Genomic DNA, 20,404 nt, shown 5'->3' with positions numbered 1-20,404 from the left:
TGATTGATTCGTTCATTTGTGAGTTTATTTATTCAGCACATATTTATAGATCGCCTACAAAGGGCCAGGGACTATTGTGGGCATTGGGAATATGGCAGCGAGTAAGACAGCACCCCTGCCCTTACAGAGACTTACAACTAATTAAGTAATGGAATTCAGATAATGTTAAGTGGCATGAAGATAAATGAACCACCGCTGGGATGTGGTGGCAGTATACAGGGAAGGAGGTGGAGGGCTGTTTGAGGTTGGGAGTCAGGAAAGGCCACTGATAAACAGAGGCTTGAGTGAAATGAGGAAACAAACCTTGTGATGGATGGGGAAAAGCATTCTAGGTGGAGGGAACAGTGAATGCGAAGGCCCTGAGATAGGAATGAATTTGATGTGTCAGAGGGCCAGTGAAAGGCCACTGTGGCTGGATAGAGGAAATAAGGGGCAAAGTGAAATGAGGCAGCTGGGTAGGCAGGGGCCACCGGTTCCTGGAGGGTCTTGCAGGCTACCTCGAAGGGGGTGGAGGATTTCATAAGGTTTTGAGCAGGGGTGTTGACAGACTCTGATTTACATTTTGCAAGGATCCTTCTGGCTGCCAAGAGAGGAAAGAATGGAAGAGTGAAGACTGGCTGGGAAACTTTGAGGCAGCCCCGGTGAGAGGTGATGGAGAGACGGTGAGGAGGGATCAGGTGTGGGATGACCTTGATGTCAGAACCACTGGGACTTGCTGCCCAGTTGGGTGTGGAGTGTGAGGGGCATGCAGTGCATCAAGGCTGACCGCAGCCTAGACGTTGGCTGGAGCGCTGGGTGATCGGTCGTGCTATTGCCAGATGGGGTGGAGCAGGTACCCGTGGGATGGGAAATGGGAACCTGCGGACACACCACGTTTAAAATGCCTCTGAGCTGAGTAAGCAGTGGGACAGGGCGTCGGGAGCTCAGGTGAGCCGTGTTCACAGCTGGTTATTAAACGGTGACTCATCGGCATAGAGATGGCGTTTAACTCGGTGGGACTTGCCAGGGTCCCCTCTGAAGAGAGTGTAGGCAGAGAGGAGTCCCAGAGCTGAGCCTCTGCCTCGGGAAGAGATGGAGGAACCAGCCAAGAGGACGGCCGATGAGGTGGGAGGAAAACCAGGAGGTGGGGTGTCCTCAAAGCCAAGAAGAGAGTTTCAGGAAGGAAGCAGAGATCAACCAAGATGAGGACTGAGGAATGTCCACTGGGTTTGGCAACAAGCGGGTCAGTCACTGGTGGCCTTGGGGAGAGTGATTTCCATGGCGTGCTGGGGGCAGGGTTGGCTCATCACAGCGCAGTGGGATCAAGGGTGGGAGCGGGGAGGTGGAGTCAGAGAGCGTAGCCAGGTGTCAAGGAGTCTTGCTCTAAAGGGGGACAGAGTCAGGTGGAGGGGGCCTGGGCCCTGGTGCTGATGTTACAGCCTGTTCTGTGCTGTGGGAAGGGTCTGGTGGAGAAGGGAAAACCAACGTAGCAGGAGATAGGAGGGGAAATCACCAGAGCAGTGACCGTGGGTTGGGAAGAGGGGACGGGAGCCAGGGCTGGAGTGAGGGGTGGGTTTGGGTGGGAGGAGGGGTACATTCAGGCCAGCGTCACAGGAGGAAGAGGGCGTCTTCAGTACCGATGGAGGAGCCTGTGAGATTCGGTGGTGGAAAGATGAGTTTTCTTTTAATTGCTTTTATTTTCTCGGGGAAAGTAGCTGTCAGCGGAGAGCAGGTTTTTTGAGGTTTGGAGAAAAAAGGGGAAAGTCTCAAATAGTCATCTAGGAGAGCGAATTGAGGAGAGAAATGGTTGGGCTGTGCTAAGGGCCCGCTTGAGGTTTGTGGTCGTAAATTTAACGTGAGACGATCCGCGCGGTTGTGTGTCTTGCTCCAGCACCGGGGGAGGCAAGGGGTTGACTTGGGGTCTTACCAGGGAGTGAAAGGATGGAGCGAGCTGCAGAGCTGGAAGGTTTTGCCAAGGGGGGATTATCACCATGGGTCTGGTCTTAGCTGGGGAAGGGTCGCAGTGGGGGAAGTGGGAGGGGAAGGGGAGAGAGGGCGGTGGCTTGGAGGTCCCGTTGGGGCAAGGACTGGTGGAAGGGCCTGGGCTGGGAGTCTGGGGGCAGGATGCTCGAGATTGAGATGGTTGGTGTGGTGATGTCATTGGTGAGGACAAGGTGGGTGAATGTGGGAGCAGTGGTTGAGCTGGTGGTGGGGAGGTGAAAGGAGCCCACTAGAAGAAGGGAGGTTAAAGATCTGACGGGCCGGAGACGAGCTGTCCGGGATGCTGAAACTGAAGACACGGTAATGGCGGAGGGAAGGACGGTGAACCTGGGGCTCAGCTCTTCAGCATGCAGTGTCTACATGGCAGGAGGGGTCGCGTGGGCTGCGCATCAACACTGCTACCATTTTCAAAGGAAGTTAGAGGAGAGATGCTCTGGGGGTGGCAAAGAGCAGTGGGGAGGACGCCCACGGATACAGCCGGCCCCCCAGGCCCCACCTTGGCTCCAGTGTTTGCTGTGGGCCAGGTGACTCTTCCTCACCTGAAAAGTGGGGCTGATAGTGGCACCAGCCTCACCCATCGATCGCCAGTTTAAATGGACCGAATGCACGGAGCTTGGTTTCTGAGCAGAGCCCAGAGACTGGCGGCTCTGACACCCCAGCAGACCCGTCCTTAAACACAGAAGAGCGATTTGCAGATGTGTTCCCTGAAATGGGCTCGTTGGAATGAGAACACGGCCTCCCAGGCGCAATGAGGGGAGTACGCCTTCTGGCCTGTCGGTGAAGCATCATCAGTCCTTGGGTGCATTGTGAAGAGACCGATAATGACATGAGCTGGATTAAGTGAATTCCGAGCCACGTGGCACTCGGGGCGGACGTGAGGAGTCGGGAAGACCTTGGGTGTGAGGATGCGCTTGGCCTTGACCTGAGCATGGCGAGGCTGGGGGCCGCCAGGGTATCCTGTTTGTACAGCCCTTTATGCTTTCTAAGCTCATTGGCTACGCCAGCCCCATGAAGGAGCTGTGACAGGATGGAGAGGAGAATGGGGCTCCACACGGTCCAGTCATGCTCAGGAGCCATCGAAGCCCGGTCCTCCCCCAGGGCGGGCCTGATTGGCCTCAGACCCAGGGCCTGATTTTGTGAATGGTCACAAGGCCAGTTGGCTGGTCAGGGATGAGGGCAAGTGCAGGTAGCCTGGCTAGAGCCCCTGTGACTGGTGTGAGGCCGCAGCCAGGGTCCCCTGCCTGGCGGGAAGCCTTGTAGCCCAGGCACCGGGTGCAGAGACTCACCATGGCCACTCTGACCGTTGTGGCCAGTGCCCTGTGGAAGCAGATGGACCTTCCCACTGCAGCAGGTTCACTAGGCACCTCGCCAAGGTGAAATGGGTTGTTTTAGGGGGAAGTGGCAGCCGCCTGACCAGGCAGGTCCGGGAAAAGGCTTGGTCGATGCCCTCTGGCCGGCTGCATCAGGATGCGACTTATTTGCAGGGACACGAGCACCGCCTGCTCTCTGCCTGACCCTGGAACCACCCAGCGCGGTGCCCTGAGTGGCCCTTTGTGTTGCTTCACCCTGGAGAAGGAGCATTGCCCAGGGCTGGGGTTGGAAACCTTGAATGTGAGTGTCCCACTGCCTGGCTGCATGGCCTTTGCATGAACAGCTCTCTCTGGGCCTTTGTATGGCTTCTGAAGAAGCAGGGGGCATGGGAGCCTCTGTGAAGCCCCCTACCTCCTCCCTTCACGTGCTACGTCCAGTCAGTCTTAATTGTGGTGGCTTCATATTCTGTTCTCTGGACTGCAAGCTCTCTGAGGATGGGGGAAGTCTCTCTTACTCCTGCTGTGTCCCTGGGAGCTGGCACTTAAGCTGCTCAGCAGATATTTGCTGAGTGGACCACATCCCTGCTCACTTGCAGCTCTGAGCGCTCCATCATTTGACGCTCAGCTGCCGGAGCAGAAGCGGATGGAGTCTGTCCTTCCTAACATCCCAGGGGAGGGGATGGTTGGCTGGAAACCGCAGGCTGGGACCCCTTCTCCTTCTCCAGGGCAAGCCTCTCGTGCAGAAGCAGGCACACTGAGCACTCGATAGAAAAGGCGATGCAGCCTGGAGGTCAGGGTCCAGGCTCCGGAGGCAGACAGACCTGGGTTCAAATCCCAGCTCTGCCTGACCAGCTGTTACCTTGGGCAACTCACTCCCAGCGTCTGAACCTCAGTTATCTCAGCTCAAAAATAGGAGTAGGAGAGGGGCCGGCCTGGTGGTGCAGCGGTTAAGTGTGCACTTTCCACCTCGGCGGCCCAGGGCTTGCTGGTTTGGATCCTGGGTGTAGACATGGCACCGCTTGGCACGCCATGCTGTGGTAGGCGTCCCACATAGAAAGTAGAGGAAGATGGGCATGGACGTTAGCTCAGGGCCAGTCTTCCTCAGCAAAAAGAGGAGGATTGGCAGCAGATGTTAGCTCAGGGCTAATCTTCCTCAAAAAAAAAAAAAAAGTAGAAGCAGTTACCTCATGATGGTGGTGTAAGGGTTAAATAAAATAAATGAAGTGTCTACTATGGTGCCAATAAAAAGAGGTAATTTTTTTTAATGAGTACTAACTATTTGTTGAAAGAGTGACTGGGAATCTTCTAGAACCTTCTAGAATCTGGTTGCTCCTGGATTATTTTCTTCAGTTTGCTGTACGGAAATTGACGCGAGCTGGGGACCTTCTGCCATGAGCAGCATAGCAGGATGGGAATTGGTGCAGAATTTGGAGTCTGGGAGGTATCTTGGGCCTGTGACCAAAGGTTCTCGCTCGACCTCATCTATGTACTGGGAATAATAGGACCTAGATCATTGGGTTGTTTTAAGCATCAATTGAGATGATATGTCTGTAAACTGCTTAGAGCAGAACCTGGCGTATTGGTAAGTAGTAGTAGTATTTTTTGTCATTGTTTTCCTTTCTCTTTTCTGAGGATGCTTAGAAATATCTCTTCATTCCAATATTATTTTTTAAAATTTTTTGTATGTTTGGTGTTTTTTTTTTTTTTAGTGTTTTTCTTTCCTGTTTAGCTATGTAATCCATCTGGCATTTATTTTGTGTATTTTTCCAGGTGTCTCACTCTTATCTATGGATAAATTTTATTTATTTTTGCCGAATAAATCACAGCAAGATTTGATTTAATAGAACTTTACAGAGAGAGTCGAAACTCTCTTTCCCGGGCTCGATCCCCTCCTTCTCCAGAGGTAACAACAATCTAGAATTTGGTGTTTATAATTCCCTGACATGTTTTATAATAATGCTATATATGGATGAAACCACAGCTATCCCAAGGGATCTTGCAACTTACATTTCTCTTTTAAAAACTTATTTTGTCATCATTTCAGGCTTACAGAAAAGTTGTAAAACTAGCACAAAGAATTCCTGCATCCCCTTTATCCCAATTCCCCAAACATTAGCATTCCCACATCTGCTTTCCCCCTCCCTCGCTCTCCTTCCCCCCCACTCCTCTCCCCACCACTCTCTTCCTATAAAATTCTTGTTCTAAACCGTTTGAGAGAAAATTGTGGGTGTCATAGCCCTTTACCCCTAAATACTTGAGGATGTATTTCCTAAAAACAAAGATACTCACTTCTGTAACCACAGTTCAGTGATCAAAAATCAGGAAATTAACACCGATGGGGTACCATCAGCAAATGTACAGACCTTAATTCCTGTTTCACCGTCTGTTCCAGTAACGTCCTTCATAGGATAAGAAACCCCGGATCACAAGGTATGTTCAGTTGTCCTGTCTCTTTAAGCTCTTTGCATCCCGGTCAATTCCGCAGTCTTTCCTTGTCTTTTATAACTTTGACATTTCTTTGAGTATGGGCTGGTTACTTGTAGAACGTCCCTCAATTTGAGTCTGATGTTTCCTTGTAATCAGATTCAGGTTAAGCATCTTTTTTTTGCAGGAATACCCAAAAGTGATGCTGGGGCCTCCTCAGTGAGGCATAGCAGGCATTATTGCTTATTGAAGGGTTTATGCTTTCCCTTCTGGTTGGAAATGACACATTCCCAGTTTTCTCAATTCTCCTATATACATGGGTCTCCCTTTGAGCCTAGTCTTAAGTTCATCGGTTTATCTCAATCTGCGCCATTTTTTTCAGCTGTTTTGATTGCTATTCCTTCTTACCGTCATATCATATATTATTCTTTTAAAAATATGGAGTCTATAGTAGAGACTTGAAAAAATTACCCTTCGACATGAGCTTTATATCAGCTCCACAAGGTCTCTCAGAAATCCTGTTGAGATTTTCACTGGAATCACATTGAATTGATAGATTAATTTTGAAGGAACTGACACATTTATGATAGTGTCTTCCCATCCAGGAATATGTCTCTTCGTCATTTGCATCGTCTTTGATGTTTATTAGGAAAGTTCCGGAGTCCTCTTCTCATGGGTCATGCACAGTTCTTGATATGTGTGCTTCGTGGAGTCTTATAATTTGTGTTACTCATGGCAATGGGATTCTCCCATTATGTTGTCTAATTGATTATTGTTGGTATATGGACAGGCCATTGACTTATGAGTATTTATCCTGTATCTAGTTACTTTGCTGAATTCTGTTTTGTTCTAAAAGTTTTCCGGTTGATTCTCTTGCATTTTTATGTAGACAGTCGTATTTGTAAATGATGGCAGTTTTGTCTCTTCCTTTCCAATACTTCTCCTTCCTGTTTCTTTTTTCCAGTCTTTTTACATTGGCTAGGCTCTCCAGAATAATTGTGAATAATACGATAGCGATATTGAGCATTTTGGTTATTCCTGACTTGACTTGGAATAGCTCTGGCATTATAGTAAGTGTTTGAGGGAGATTTTTGAGAGAGAACTCTTTATGAAGGTTTTAAAAAATTCTTTGTGAATTATATTGATCAGTTTTTGAAAAAATTTCAAACTATCCTGGAAAACCTAGGTTGCCTTTTCTTCGGGGTTGTATTACTTTTGTAATTTAGTGCCGTGTCTCATTTGCTGACATTTATGTAGGAATTTTGGACCTGTATTTATGTAAGATTGTCTATAATTTTTTCTCGGTTAAATTCTCCTTGCCCAGTTTTAATAGGTGAAGTATGTTGGCTTTGTGGGAAGAATTAGGATGCTATGCTCCGCACAACAATTTAGAAAACATAGATATGATCTATTTATTGAGGATTTGGTAGAATTTGTCACTAAAATTATTTGAACATTCCCAATAGTTTTATAAATCAAATTTCTTCCTCTGATTATTGGTCTGTTCAGGTTTTCTGTTTCTTCTTGAGTCAGTTCTGGGTAATTTTTATTATTTAGGAACTGATCTGTTTTGTGTGCATTTTAAGATATATTTAAATAAAGTCTTCCTTCTTCCTTCCCTCTGTCCTTCCTTCTGATTCTGTAGTTATAGCCGCCTGCTCATTTCTTAAAATTTTAAATTTGTTTTTTATTTTCTTGGCCAGACACACGGCAGGGAGGTGGGGCTAGCGATTTTATTGGTAATTTCAAAGGACTTGCCCTTGGTTTTATTATCAAGTCTTTTGTTTCCTACTTCTTTGCTTCTGATGATTTTTCTCCATTTTCTGCTTTCTTTTGGTCTATTTTGATTTTTTTCCTCCACTTCTTTTTTTTGAGCGACTGCTTTGGAAGTAGCCCCATGGCCTTTGCTATATAGTGCTTTCATTGTTCATTTTTAAACAGTCTGCGTTTTGTTTTAATTTCTTTTTTAAAAACAGGACTCCTCTAAATAACCTTTGGGCTGCATTTCTAAGTGGTTAAACTTTTCGTGGCTCTCTTTTTAAGTTTTGGTTTTATTGCTTCGCGGTCAGAGAATATGGGCTGTGTAATTTCTCATTTAAAGAAAATTATTGAGGTTTTCTTTGTGGCCTGTCACATGATCAGTTTGTAATTGTTCCATGGACTTTTGAAAATATGTGCATTGTTTTATAAGTACATATAAAAACATACTGAACTGACTAATTGTGTTTTTCAAGCCCTTTATTGCCTCTGTGTTTTTAATCCTTATGATCTGTCCATTTCTGGGAAGTATGCTGCACTCTCCTATTATAACTGGTTGTTTTTCCCATTTCTCCTTGTATTTTCAACTGTTTTGGTTCTATTCATTTTATGCATATGTAAAAGTTCATTACTGCATATCCTTTTGGCAGTTGAATTTTATATCAATTTAAAAAACGTTCTGTCTTTTGTAATGTTTTTCGCCTTGGAGTCTGTTACCATTTCTGCTTTTTATTGACATATGCCTGTTGTCATATTGTTCCTCCCTTATTTTTTTTTTTAAACTTTGTTTTGAAATAATTTAAGACTCACAAGGAGTTGCAGATACTATACAGAGAGTTCCCGTGTACCCTTCACCCAGCTTTCGTCATTGATGACATCTCACCTCATTGTAATCTTTTCTATTTTAGCCTTTCTGGGTCTTTTTGTTTTAGCTCCTGACCTACTCTGCATCCCTCCCTTTGTGATACCCTGTTTTTGGCTTGTGGGTTCTTTAAAAATTATTTTGTTGAAATTACATTGGTTTATGACATTGTATACATTTTGAGTGTACATTACATTTCAGTTTCTGCATAGCTTGCATTGTGTTCACCACCAATAGCCTAGTTTTTATCCATCACCATGCGTATGTGTCCATTTATCCCTTTCGCCCTCCCCCCACCCCCTTCCCCTCTGGTAGCCACTGGTCTGTTCTCCTTATCTGCGTGTTTGTTTGTTTGTTTATCTTCCACATATGAGTGAAATCATACAATATGTATCTTTCACTGTCTGACTTATTTCTCTTAGCATAATACTGTGCTCAAGGTCCATCCATGTTGTTGCAAATGGCACGATTTTGTCCTTTTTTCTGGCTGAGTAGTATTCCATTGTGTGATACCCTATTTTTTAATGGGAAAATTTTTATGCCATCCATATTTATTGTGATCGCTTGTGAAAGTTTCAGCTTCTTTCTGCCACCTTATTTTGCGTTTGGTTTTCCATGATGCTCTTTCCTGCTTATTGTTGGCAAAGTTTTCTTTAATTTCTCCTTTTCCTTCTTTCCATTTTTTTTCTCCCTACTCCTGCTGCTTTCCCCCCTTATTGATTTGAAGGTCATAATCCTATTTCTCATTTCTTCCTTGTTCTTAAATTTTTAACAAACATATTTAAACTCAGGCAACAATAAATTAGTATCTCTAATCTCCCCCACACACAAATATTTGACCTTTAAAAGTACTTATAGTTTCCTTACCCTCTCTCCATAATCTGTTCTTGGTTAGTATGATAGGGAATTTTATTTTCAGCTTTAAAAAGAATTCTGCATTATGTTTTTGGGAATTATGGTAAGAGCTGCCTTGAGCTTCATGGCTGTATTTCCAGCCCCTGTTTAGATTTTGTTCTGTTGGGTTTCTTTCTCTTCCTTTTCAAATAGTCTGATGTCTTCTGTCTTGGATTCATTTCCCTTAATGTTTTTCAGGAAAGGGCAGGAGGGGCACCGAGTCTTTGTGTATCTGAAGAGGTCACTGTTCTTCCTCGTGCTTGAGTGATGGGTTGGTTTGCAACTGAGTTCTAGGTTCCGAGTCCTTTTTCACAGAGCCTCGTCACCACCGCACTCCTGTCTTCTGGCCCTTGATCCCATAGATGAGGAGTCTGATGCTGAGCTGAGTCTTCCTTCTCTGTAGGTTTTTTCCTCTATGGGAGCATTCAGGATTCTCCTCTTTTTTCTTGGAGCTGGGAGATTTTATCAGTATGTGTCTGGGTGTTCTGTTTCATTCCTCCTCCTGAGCACTTGGATCTTTGGCTCTTGTGCTCTGGAGAGATGGGTGGATATGGGACCAGTGTCGGGTCTCCAGGGTAGAGAGACAGGGAACCCCCACAGCCGGGTTGCTTAGGACGCAAGTACCTCTGGACAGCTGGTCGACCCTCTCCAGGCCTCTCGTCTGGCATCTCAGGAAGGCTTCTACCACACAGGGTTGTTGGGAGATGAAATAGGACCCAGCTAGCAAAGCGTTTAGGACAGTGTCTGGCATGGGGTAAGTAGTCAGTAATACTGCTGTTCTTCCCATAATTCCTTGGAGGTATCAGAGATGGAGGAAGGAATGAGCCTTTGAGCTGGACTTCAAAGGGTGGGCAAGATAGGACCTTCTCTCAGCCTCAGGCTCCCTACTCAGAATGATAGAGCTTGATAAGTTTATTGGTGTAATTCCCCTTTTTGATTTTTGTAAGATTCACGCAGAGGAATGGCTTGTGGGGAGACAGTTTCTCACTCCTGAGTCTTAAGTCTGGTCTCTTCTCTCCCTCTCTCCCCCTCTCTTCTTTTCTTTCTCTCTCTCTTCTTTCTCTCTCCTCTCTCTTCCTCTTTGCTCTGTCGCTTTTACCTCTTCTCTTCTCTTTTCCATTGTATTTGGTCTTTCTGGTTAATGTGGCCATCGAAGGCAGGATCCAGGGCTTCCAAGACCCTTTCCTTTGCCAGGAGAAAGGACTGCAGACCTGCCTACCGGGGCCTGTTTTGATGGAATAAATGACAAGCTAAATGACCGTGTGCATGATCTGTATCTGGCACACCCTCTGAGGTCTCCTCTCTACCTATTGCCGCTCTACTGGGTTTAAACTCACCTGCGCATCCCCAGGTCCTGCACACAGTGGGTGCTCAGGAAGTGCTTATGGAGCAGACAGACGATGAATCAGTGCTCCGTTTTTCCTGCATGGAGAGATGACAGCTTCTCACTGCCCTGGGCCCGTCCCTTTGCATTTGCTGTTTTATAAGCAATTTTATTTGTGGTTGAGTGACAGTGAGTTCTTTCAGGAAAACGAGAAAAACTGGTTTAGGCCCATGGTGAAACTTCATTTTAATAGCAACAAGACAGGGCTCTAGCAACTTCAAAAAGGACAATCAAGAAATTCTTGTTTGCTCAACAGAAGGAGCTGCTTAGGGGGTTCCATGGGTTCAAAGTCACGGCAAACTCCATGTAATTTTCAACTTTGAATGATTTTTTTAGCGGCTAAGATAATTAGTGAAAGTGTAATTTATTTAGAGGGGGAGTTCCAGGCTGGTTTCGCCGAGTCGACGGCTGTCCCAGGCGCGTCTGGAAACGGCACCAGAGAAATTCAGTTCAGGAGGAGACAGGGCAGGGCTATTCCCAGCATGTTTTCTCTTCTCTTGGCTTGGTTCACAAATCAGACATTTGTGGGCATCTTTTCTGCCTGGCACTGATGACATGAGAGAGAAAAGCAGGATGTGAACCTTGCCCTGGAACGGCTCGGCATCCAGTGGAGGGAGCAGGATGGGAATGAATTATTGCAGTAGAGTGTGGTAAGTGCAGACTCCGCACGCGGCCCGGGAGAGCTAGAGGGTCAGGAAGGCTGAGGCTAGAGAACAGTGCTGGAGAAGGAGGAGCCAGCCGTGAATGAGAGAGGAGGGGGCGTTCTGGGCAACGGTTATCGCCTGTCCAGAGCTTCCAGAGCATGTGCCACGTGCTTATAGGCTGAGCTGGAGGGCGGCGAGCATGCACGGGGCGTCTGGGCAGGGCGCAGACCACGCGCGGTAGGTCTGGGAGCCCCCTGCCTTCCATCCCGGGGAAGCCGGTGCCGCTCAGCGACAGCTGATGGTGGCCGTAGGCTGTCAGAACAGAGGCCCAGGGTGGCCAGATCTTCGATGTTTTTTTTTTTTTTAAAGAGAAGCTCTAAACCTGACGTTTTATGTAAAATTTCCTAAATTTCAATTTATGGCAACTCATTGAGAGAAAAGTTAAACAATGTGAAACTCCAAAAGCCCCGTTCCAGGCCAGTAGTTTGTACAACCTGTGTAGGGCATGGAGAGAAGTGAGGATGAAGAGGGCCCCGGGCGCCCCGACCCGGCCTTGACTGTGTCCCGTCCGTTGCCAACGGCAGGAAGGAGAGCTCGGCCTTGAATTTTGAAACGGAGTCCAGGTGACGGGGTAGAACCTCACCGTTCCCCGTCCTTACTCGACTCTGGCTCAGAGTCGGAGTTCAAAGGGCTTTGGGTTTCCTCCTTGAACTTCCTTTTTTGTTCTTACGAAATCCAAATGGGGAATGGGATGGTGGTTGTTGGCGCTGGGTTGTCTCTTAGAACTTCTGGCCTCCTCTGCGCCCCCTGCTCCTGCTCTGCCCCGTTCTGATCCCGTGTGGACTTGGTGCCCCTTCCACCACGCTCTTCTGGTTTGTCGGAGAACAGAGTGAGGGCCGGATAAATACACTCTTGGGCTTAAATGAGCCAAAGAGCCATGAATGCTCATCTTCCCCCTGAAGTGGATGAATAAATATCTTATATAAAATTCTTTGTTCTTCAATACGTAACACAGAGATGGCCAACAGAAATAGAACGCAAGCCACATACGTAACTTTATATTTTCTAGTAGCCGCAATAAAAAAGGGAAAGGAAACTGGGGAAGTTAATGTTAATAATATATTTTCTTTAACCCGCTATCTCCAAAATGTTATCATTGCAACATGTAACCAGTATAAAAATTCTTATTAAGCTGCTACCCATTTTTTTGTTTCGTACGGCGTCTTGCGCGTTAGTGTGTATTTTCCACGTCTGGCGCATCTCGCTTTGCCTTAGCCACGTTTTGAAGGCTCAGTGTCACATGGGGCTGGTGGCATCCGTATTGGACAGTGTGGATATAACAGGTGCACGTAAAAGGTGGTTTTCCACAGGATACAGGCCAGCTGGGAACCATATTTAAAAGGACGCGTTGATCATATTTCTCCCCTCTTGGGCCTTGGTCAGCTCTGCCTTCGCCTCAGGATGGCATGCTGTGTCCCCTCCCCAGCCATGTCTTGCACCCTCCCTCCCTCTGCCCCACCAGACTGGCTTTCTCTTTCTTCCTTCCTCTTCCATGCCAAGCACCTTCCAGCCTCTGAGCCCTCACACATGCTGTTCCCATTGCCTGGATGGTGCTCCCCTCCTCCACCCCTTCCCTGTGCCAGGCTTCCGCCAGACCGTGTTTTGGGTTAAATATCAATTTTTGAGGGAAGTCTTTCCTGATCGCCCTGCCCCCACCTCCACTGTAGATTGTTTCCCCGTTGGATGCTGTCGTGGGGGTGGAGAGGGGTCTCTGTCTTCTCAGCACGCGCACAATGATAATTATCCGGTTATTGATGAGAATCATTGAATATTTTCCTACCCTGTTAGGTTGTGCACCTCAAGAATCAATGACTATGAGTGGTTTTTTTTTTTTTTTGAGGAAGATTAGCCCTGAGTGAACTACTGCCAATCCTTCTCTTTTTACTGAGGAAGACTGGCCCTGAGTAACATCCATGCCCATCTTCCTCTACTTTGTACATGGGACGCCTACCACAGCATGGCTTTTGCCAAATGGTGCCACGTCTGCACCTGGGATCAGAACCGTCGAACCCCAGGCCGCCAAGAAGCGGAACGTGTGAACTTAACCACTGCGCCACCAGGCCAGCCCCTGTTTTATTTGTTTTATGCACAGCATAAACTCATCTAGTGGCCGCAGAAAATAGATGATCAATAAATATGAGATGGATGATGCGGGGCTGAGATTGTAGAGGAACTGGGGCCCACGAGACCCCCAGAGGACCCTGGCCTCCAACAATGAGGCTGGGGGGTTGGCCCCCGTGGCCCCAGCTCCATCTCCTGCTTCTCCTCGGCCGAATTAGCTGCTCCTGGTCCCTCTCTTGACCAGCTTTTGGTTGCCTGTAAATTATATTTTTGGTGGCTGTTAATAAAAATATAGGGCTGGGGAGGAAAAAAAAAAAGACTTCTCCTAATAGAATTTTATTAAATGGCACTAGTTTAAAAATGTCTCGTAAAAAGTTAATTAATTTGGGATTTGGGGATGAAAGGCGTGATATAAATGTCAGTTATTATTATTACAATTTCAGCCTCACGCTCACACTCTTGATCCAGCCCCTGATCTGGAGTCGCGCCTACACCCGGGGACTGGCAGCTCCACTGAAGTGCCAGAGGCAGAACTGAGCTTTGGGGGTCCGTCAGGGACACAGGGGGCTTCGCCAAGTCAGGCCGTCCTGCCTTTTCATCTAGGATAATGCAAGGCCTCGAGAGCCAGCGCCACTGACTGGGGGCCGGGAGCAGTTCAGAGCAGGATGGTCTTGGCGCTCTGGGGAGCTCCCGGCCGAAGCAGCCAGGAACATTCAAGGTCACGTGCTTGGCCTGAGCCCGGTCACAGAATCCTGGGATGGCCGAGCTGTCCCGGCTCCGAGAGAGCCCACTCTCCTTTTCCAGAGGGGGAAACTGAGTTTGAAGACGGGTGGTGGCTTGCCTAACCCAAGGTCTCATAGCAAGTTAATTAAATTTATGGAGATAAAGGCAAGCGAAAGCAATTAGTGAAGTAGGGGAAACCTTCCAAAAAAAAAAACGAGAGATTCAGGCAATTTATAGGTGACAAGTCTAGAAACTGTTTTCCAAGGAAACGGGGAGTCCTGGGACGCCGTGTGAGTTCACAGAGACAGACAGCCCTTGGCTCCTTGAAGACCTCCCGGCCTTGTTGCCCTGATTGCAGACGCTGTACCTAGAGGGACACCTCCAGAGCTGAGCCGGCGTGTAATTACTTAGGGGGTGGGGGCCGAGCTGGGGTGCTTATTGTCATCACCGCCCCTTACGTTCCTCTACCTATGATGGGCCAAGGAGGGAGCGTGTGTGTGCTTCGGTTCCCTCCTCTCTCGAGTGGAGTGTGGAAGTACCCGTGGTAGGGGCGTGTTGGGGACCAGGTGGATGGGAGAGTGTGTGCCTACGTGCTGTGTAAACAGCAGTGTGCAAGCTGAGGTCTCACATTCGTAGACTCCGTACTTACAAAGCTGAAAGGGAGACCCGCGGTGGGTACCCAGGGGAACCTTCCCGGGTGCCTGTGCCCACGACAGGGTTCCTGACCGGGTGCTTCTTGTTGCCAGTGATGGCTTCACCCGCCTCTTCCCTGCAGCCCGTTCTTTCTGGGGCCTGCCGCCTCCTCACTCTTTGTGCTCTCTACTCCTTGTCCTGTTTTGAGGATTACGTGGAAGGCGTCTTGTCTCTCCCTTGCCACGTGGTGGCCCGCTGTTTTCCCACACCACCCTTCACTCAGGTCTTGGAGGTAGAGGTCCTGGCTCAGCGAAGGTTTGTAGGATGAAGCGGGGAAACAAGCGTGTGCCCATTTGGCTCTCCTGACAAGGGCTGTGTCCTGGGGCCTTTTGGTGAATCCGGGGAATTTGGGAATCTCACAGAGCTGGGTTGAAACCTGGGCTCCTCCCCTTGAACGAGATCCATTTTTAATCTCAGTAATCCTCCGTTTCCTCATCTGGACAGTTGAGAGATAGAACAGCTACCCCACGGCATCATCGTAAGGATTGAAAGAGGCAATGGGTATAAAGTACCGAGTGCGCCACCGCACACATAGCGAACGCTCAGGTGGCGCGAATGATTATGGGATGCTCACGACACTGACGTGATCTCCGTGTGACACCGTTTTGTCCTCCTAGATAGCAAGTTTCTTAAGGTGTCCGTCAAGTCCAGCCCAGGGCATGACACACAGACTCCTTCTAGAACCTTGCAATTCCCACGGCCACGTGCCTTCTCTGATTATTGAGTGACTGTGAACTGAGCTGAACTGAACTGAGTTCTGCCTATGTTACGAGCTCGGTGAGGCCCTCGGGAGACCCTGTTTGGGACCAGGCCTTCCACATGGTGCTGGCTTCTCTCTGAGGTTGGAACAGCTCTGACGTGCAGGCTGCCAAGCAGGTGTGAGGTCTCCCAGCCTTTTAGAACATGAAAACAGCCCGTGATCGTCTCGACTAGAAAAACAATCGTCACGGCTCTGTTTTATGCTGTATTATAAGTAAAACTATTGCTCTCTGCTTGCCACCCCCCCACACACCCCTAAGAAAACCACAGCTGCCTCAGCCTTTTGAAGGCCTTTAAATTCAAGGCCTGGAGGAGTGCAGGGGAGTAGGGCGAGTCCAGGACGTCCCCTTGGTCGCCGTCTTATTGTTCTTGACAGAGAGGGTCAAGATGGCAGCTGGTTTCCCCTTGGTGGATGGCAGAGCCAGGCAGATTCCGTGGAAAGAGATGCTGTTGCCTCTCCAGGAACAGAGCCGCCTCACCCGCCCTCATCTTTATTGGATTTCAGTGAATATTTCTGCTCCGGGTCGTTCGTGCAGTGTGGCCTCATAAACGCTGCTGTGGAATTTCGCTCCCTTTGTACTGAGGGCCCCAAGCTTATTCCATCGCCGTTGTCCACCCTGAGTGGGGAAAAGGCAGACGACCCGGCAGAGCTCGTTTCTCCCCGGCAGCCCTGAGGTTTGGAAGATGACCGTTCCGCGTGGAGGCAAAGCTGGTCAGAGGGCGCCTTTCCTGACTTTGTGGCACCTGAGTGGCAGTCTTCATCTGGAAACTCAAATCCTCACGCCTTTCTCTGGAAGGTTTCAGGGCCTGGAGAGAATTTCTCAGGCCCCCTGGGGCCTCACAGCTTTGCAGGTGTCAGATCCGAGGAGGGATCAGAGGAGGCGTGTGGCTGTGGGAGTTGGAAGGTTCTAGAAGGAATCTGGAGGCCCTCGTGTCTGGCCCTGAAGTTGAGATGTTTCAGACCCAGACTTACTGGATTAAAAGAAAGGGCACATGTCGTTTCATCAGACCCACCTGGTCATTGTCGTGGATGTGCCCATTCTGTGCCTTTCGTCCATCCATGTAATTCTGAGTGTCCAGCGTGTGCCAGGCATTGTGCTGGCAGCCAGCTGTGCGGGGTGAGCAGACGGGAGTCCCTGACCTCATGGCGGTGACTGGTGCAGCGACTTCGGAAGGCAGTGCCCTGCTACAGACGAGGCGTGTCCACAGGGTCAGATTGGAATCGAAGTGAGGGGCTGTTCCGAGATGATCCATTTTCCCCCTTCTCCCGGAGATGGGAAACTGAAGGACACGGGGGCGATTAATCTGTGCCTGCTTTTTCACCCGCAGAATGGCAGAGGTTAGGAGTTAAACTCAGGCTCCGCAGTCCCCAGGCCAGATGCGATGCTTGTACGAAATGGGATGATGGAGAAGAAGGCCCTGGAACCTAGCTCGGCCGCCGTGCTGGCCGTAATTGCCACAAGATTGCCTTGCTTTGACTTCTGCATTGCAGCTGCCTGTCCCACATGGAAGTGGCTTCTGGTTACTGCAAATTGCTGCCTGTATTTGGAGAAAAGTAACCAGAGGAGCATTTCCATTGCTGCTCAGATACAACAGCTGGGTCTTCCCGTGGAAGTCCCGTAACTCAAGGGGTCAGTGGCTGGAAGGCGGGAAGGCTCCTTTCACCTTTCTCTCCTTCCTTGTCTCTCAGACCTCTTTCCTCTCTGTGGTCTGGAGACAGGAGTTGTTTGTACAGTCCCTCAAAGGCATTTGGCTGATTCCATCGCATCCCCACTACAAGATCATCCAACTTGAATACCTCTGTTGTCGAGGGGCTCACTACCTATCAATTGTCCTCCTTCCCTGGAGGAAAACGTTCCTCTTCATCCTGAGCTCAGAGTTGCCTCCCTCTGATTTCGGTCCCCAGGGCCACAGAACTGCATGCTCCCCCTGCGCAGGACAACCCTCCCATAGTGAAGGGCAGGTGTCTGGGCCCCACACAGCCCAGCTCTGTCAGCCGCCACCACGCTCGCTCCACCTGGGAAAATCCTGCCCGCCCATGTGTAAGTGTGTCACCGCCAATAATAGTGCAAAGGCTCCGAATCCGAGGGCCTTTCTAGGATCGGTTCCTTATTAATTAGGTCAGCGTCTCCAAAATCAATTTCCAGTGAAGTCGCGCCGCCTGGAAGCGCGGGTCCCGCCCAGCCGGGCGAGGGAGTTGGCGCGGGAGGTAATTCTCTGGCCTCTGTGCCGTTCAGGCCTTGTCTCTACCTGCGAAGAAAGTCACATTACACATCCCTTCTGTGATTATCCTGACTTTTTATTTTATCTGCCCTCCCCCTCAAATCTTCCATTAAACCCCTGTAGATCCCGCTTCAAACAGGCAATTAGACTAACAATGTAATTATATCCCTCATTGCTAATTGTAACTGGTTTAGGGGAAAAACAAAGAGAAAGAGGCTTCAAAATCTCTGGAAACTAAAAGCAGCTGTTAGAATTTCCAGGTATTTCTTGGCCCTGGGTGTTTTTCTGAGAGCCCTGGTTGCCGTGCTGGGGTCTGGGTCTGCGTGCTTTTGCCATTGGCCCAGATCACCCCTAGGACACCCCTGGGCCTGTCTTCACTCTCCTGAGCATGTGCTTGTGGCACCCCTCTTCCTGTCCTTTGCTGGTTGCCTGTCCCTGTCTGCTGCCTCTGGCTCTCATTTCTCTCTCTGGCTCGACCACCTTTATCCTCTTAGAGCCGCTGAGAAAAGAATGCACAGGCGAGGAGGTTGAAGGTGTTGGAGGAAATGATGCTTCTTCCTGCTCTTGCCGAAGCTCCATCATCCCCGGTAACCGTGGGCCACTGGTCCGTGTGCTTCTCCTCGGGGGGTTTGGGCTGAGCTGGACCTGGTCCCAGACCTGGAGCCTGTTGTGTGACAAGGATGCCGTGGAGAAACGTCTCCTGCCACCACGCCCATTCTCAGCGTTTTCCCGGGTCTCTTCTCTGGGCGAGGCCCTGTGCTCGGTGAACAAGCCATGGTCCCTGCCTTGGGGCTGCCCACGGCCTGGGGAAGGAGGCAGGCAGGTCATTGAGCACTGGGGCCATTGAGAAGAGCGTGTCTCAGAGGAGGTCCAGCCCTGCTTTGGATGGTCCCGGGGGGAGATGGGAGATGGAGTAGAGCAGGGTGGGGTGTCGAGAAGCTTCCTGGTGGAAGTGACGTCTAGGAGGAGACCTGAAGGATGGGAGGAGAGGTAGCCAGCCAGTGAGCAGGGGGGCAGGTGCAGGAGCCCTGGTGTGGCTGGAACATTGGGTGTGAGGATTGTGGTGGTGGGAACTCAGGAAGGAGGGTGGTTTTTCCTTGGGCAGGAAAGAGGGAGTCGGGGAAGGGTTTAAACAGGGAAGCAGCAGGGTCAGACTTGTATCTTAGACCAAACAGGCTACAGGCGGGTGGCGGGGGCGGTGTTGGGTTGGAGGGCCTTGCATGGAGGCTGGAGGCCTGTCAGAGGCTTTTGAAGGAAGCCTGAGTAGTTTTCCGTGAGTGTTGATTGCCTGGGTATCTTCCTGCCATGATGGGGATGGACTAGCTGTGCAACTTTGAGGTGGTTACTCAACTTCTCTGAGCCTCCCTGTCCTTACCCAGATTAAAGTGAGGGTAGTTGTGTTTACCTTTCTGCATCGTAGGGGGGCGTACCAGGAATAAAGGCTGTGAAGCTTCAAGCTCAGTGCCTGACATAGAGTTGACATCAAAGGAGTCCTTTTGAATATAGGGAGCATGTACCAGGATGGCCTGGGGTACTTTCCCAAAATATACATGCCCCTCTCCTGTCAACTAGCATTTCCAGAGGGGGGCCCCTCAGGCAGTTACAGTCATGCGCCACATAAAGAAGTTTTGGTCAACACTGGACCGCATATACAATGGTGGTCCCGTAAGATTAGCAGCATAGAGCCCTGGCATGTTGTAGGCTGTACCATCTGGGTGCATGTAAGCGCTGTAGGGGTGGAAGAAATTTTCTTCTCCCCTTCTAGGTTCCTCTGGCTGGTCTGAGAATTAAATTGACATGAGACAAAATAACAGGAGAAGAACAAACAAAAGTTTAATAACTTGTACATGTGGGAGAAACCCAGGGAAACCGAGTAACTCAACAAAATGGGCAAAGCCCTCACCTTAAATACCCTCGTCAGCTAAAGACAGGAGCTGTCAGGTGTAAAGGGAAAGAAGGCAGTTCATAGGTAGGTGAGATAACAAGCATTTGGCCACACAAACAGAATAACACAGAGGGGAGCCCAACAAATGGGCTTTTCCAGGCTCCCTCCTGTCTACCACCCAGTTCATGTTGTACTAAGGTGATGGCTTGCTTCCAGAGACAGGGTTTTTTATCTGAATTCTTTTATCTGAATTGAGTTTAGCACTGAAGGGGGAGCTAACAAGAAAAACGTTGAAACTTTTGTTTCTTAAAAATTCTCAGCTAAAATAATCCTCGTATTAAAGAGACACATTTTTGGGTGGCGAATCTGGTTCCCCTTTGGCACACGCTATGGTGTTCGCAAGACGACGCACTCGCCTGTTGACGCATTTCACAGAATGCGTCCCTGTCACGTGGCGACGTGTGGTGGCGGACGCCTCTGGGGAATCTCAGCAGAACGCGGTGGCTTTTCAGTTATCGGGACTTTTCCCCTCTTTGGAGACGAGTCCTAAACCTCGGCCTCGTGCCTCAGCGCAAGTGTGGTTCCGTGCCATTTTCTTTTGCTCAGAAATAGGGTTTCCCAGTTTGATGATTGAATTTACTGATGGTGTTTCCCTGCGGGTGTATGCGACACATGCTGCCACTTTGAAGCCCGGAGCGGAGACTTGCTCATCTTGGAGAGTCCGTGGGCTTGGAGCCCCACTTC

The 20,404-nt window shown here is 49.2% G+C and overlaps 1 protein-coding gene across 45 annotated transcripts in view; it reads left to right on the top strand.

Moving 5' to 3' along the window:
- Positions 1 to 20,404, top strand: part of ZNF618 (zinc finger protein 618) — a 176,159-nt gene that overhangs the window by 58,227 nt on the left and 97,528 nt on the right. For 18 of the 45 annotated variants that reach the window (XM_070518921.1, XM_044778983.2, XM_070518913.1 and 15 more), the window contains exon 2: positions 570 to 662. The exons of 20 other annotated variants lie outside the window; for them this stretch is intronic. In XM_070518921.1, the coding sequence (XP_070375022.1) occupies positions 570 to 662 (93 nt within the window). Of the gene's footprint in view, positions 1 to 569; positions 663 to 10,988; positions 11,263 to 20,404 lie in introns of those variants that run through there. 7 more of the 45 variants (XM_070518907.1, XM_044778984.2, XM_044778974.2 and 4 more) reach the window with 3 other exon arrangements.

This window comes from Equus asinus, chromosome 10, assembly GCF_041296235.1.
Source record: "Equus asinus isolate D_3611 breed Donkey chromosome 10, EquAss-T2T_v2, whole genome shotgun sequence".
NCBI classification, from domain to species: domain Eukaryota; kingdom Metazoa; phylum Chordata; class Mammalia; order Perissodactyla; family Equidae; genus Equus; species Equus asinus.
The sequence above is the reverse complement of the archived record's forward strand: the minus strand, read 5'-3'. Positions and strand labels throughout refer to the sequence as shown.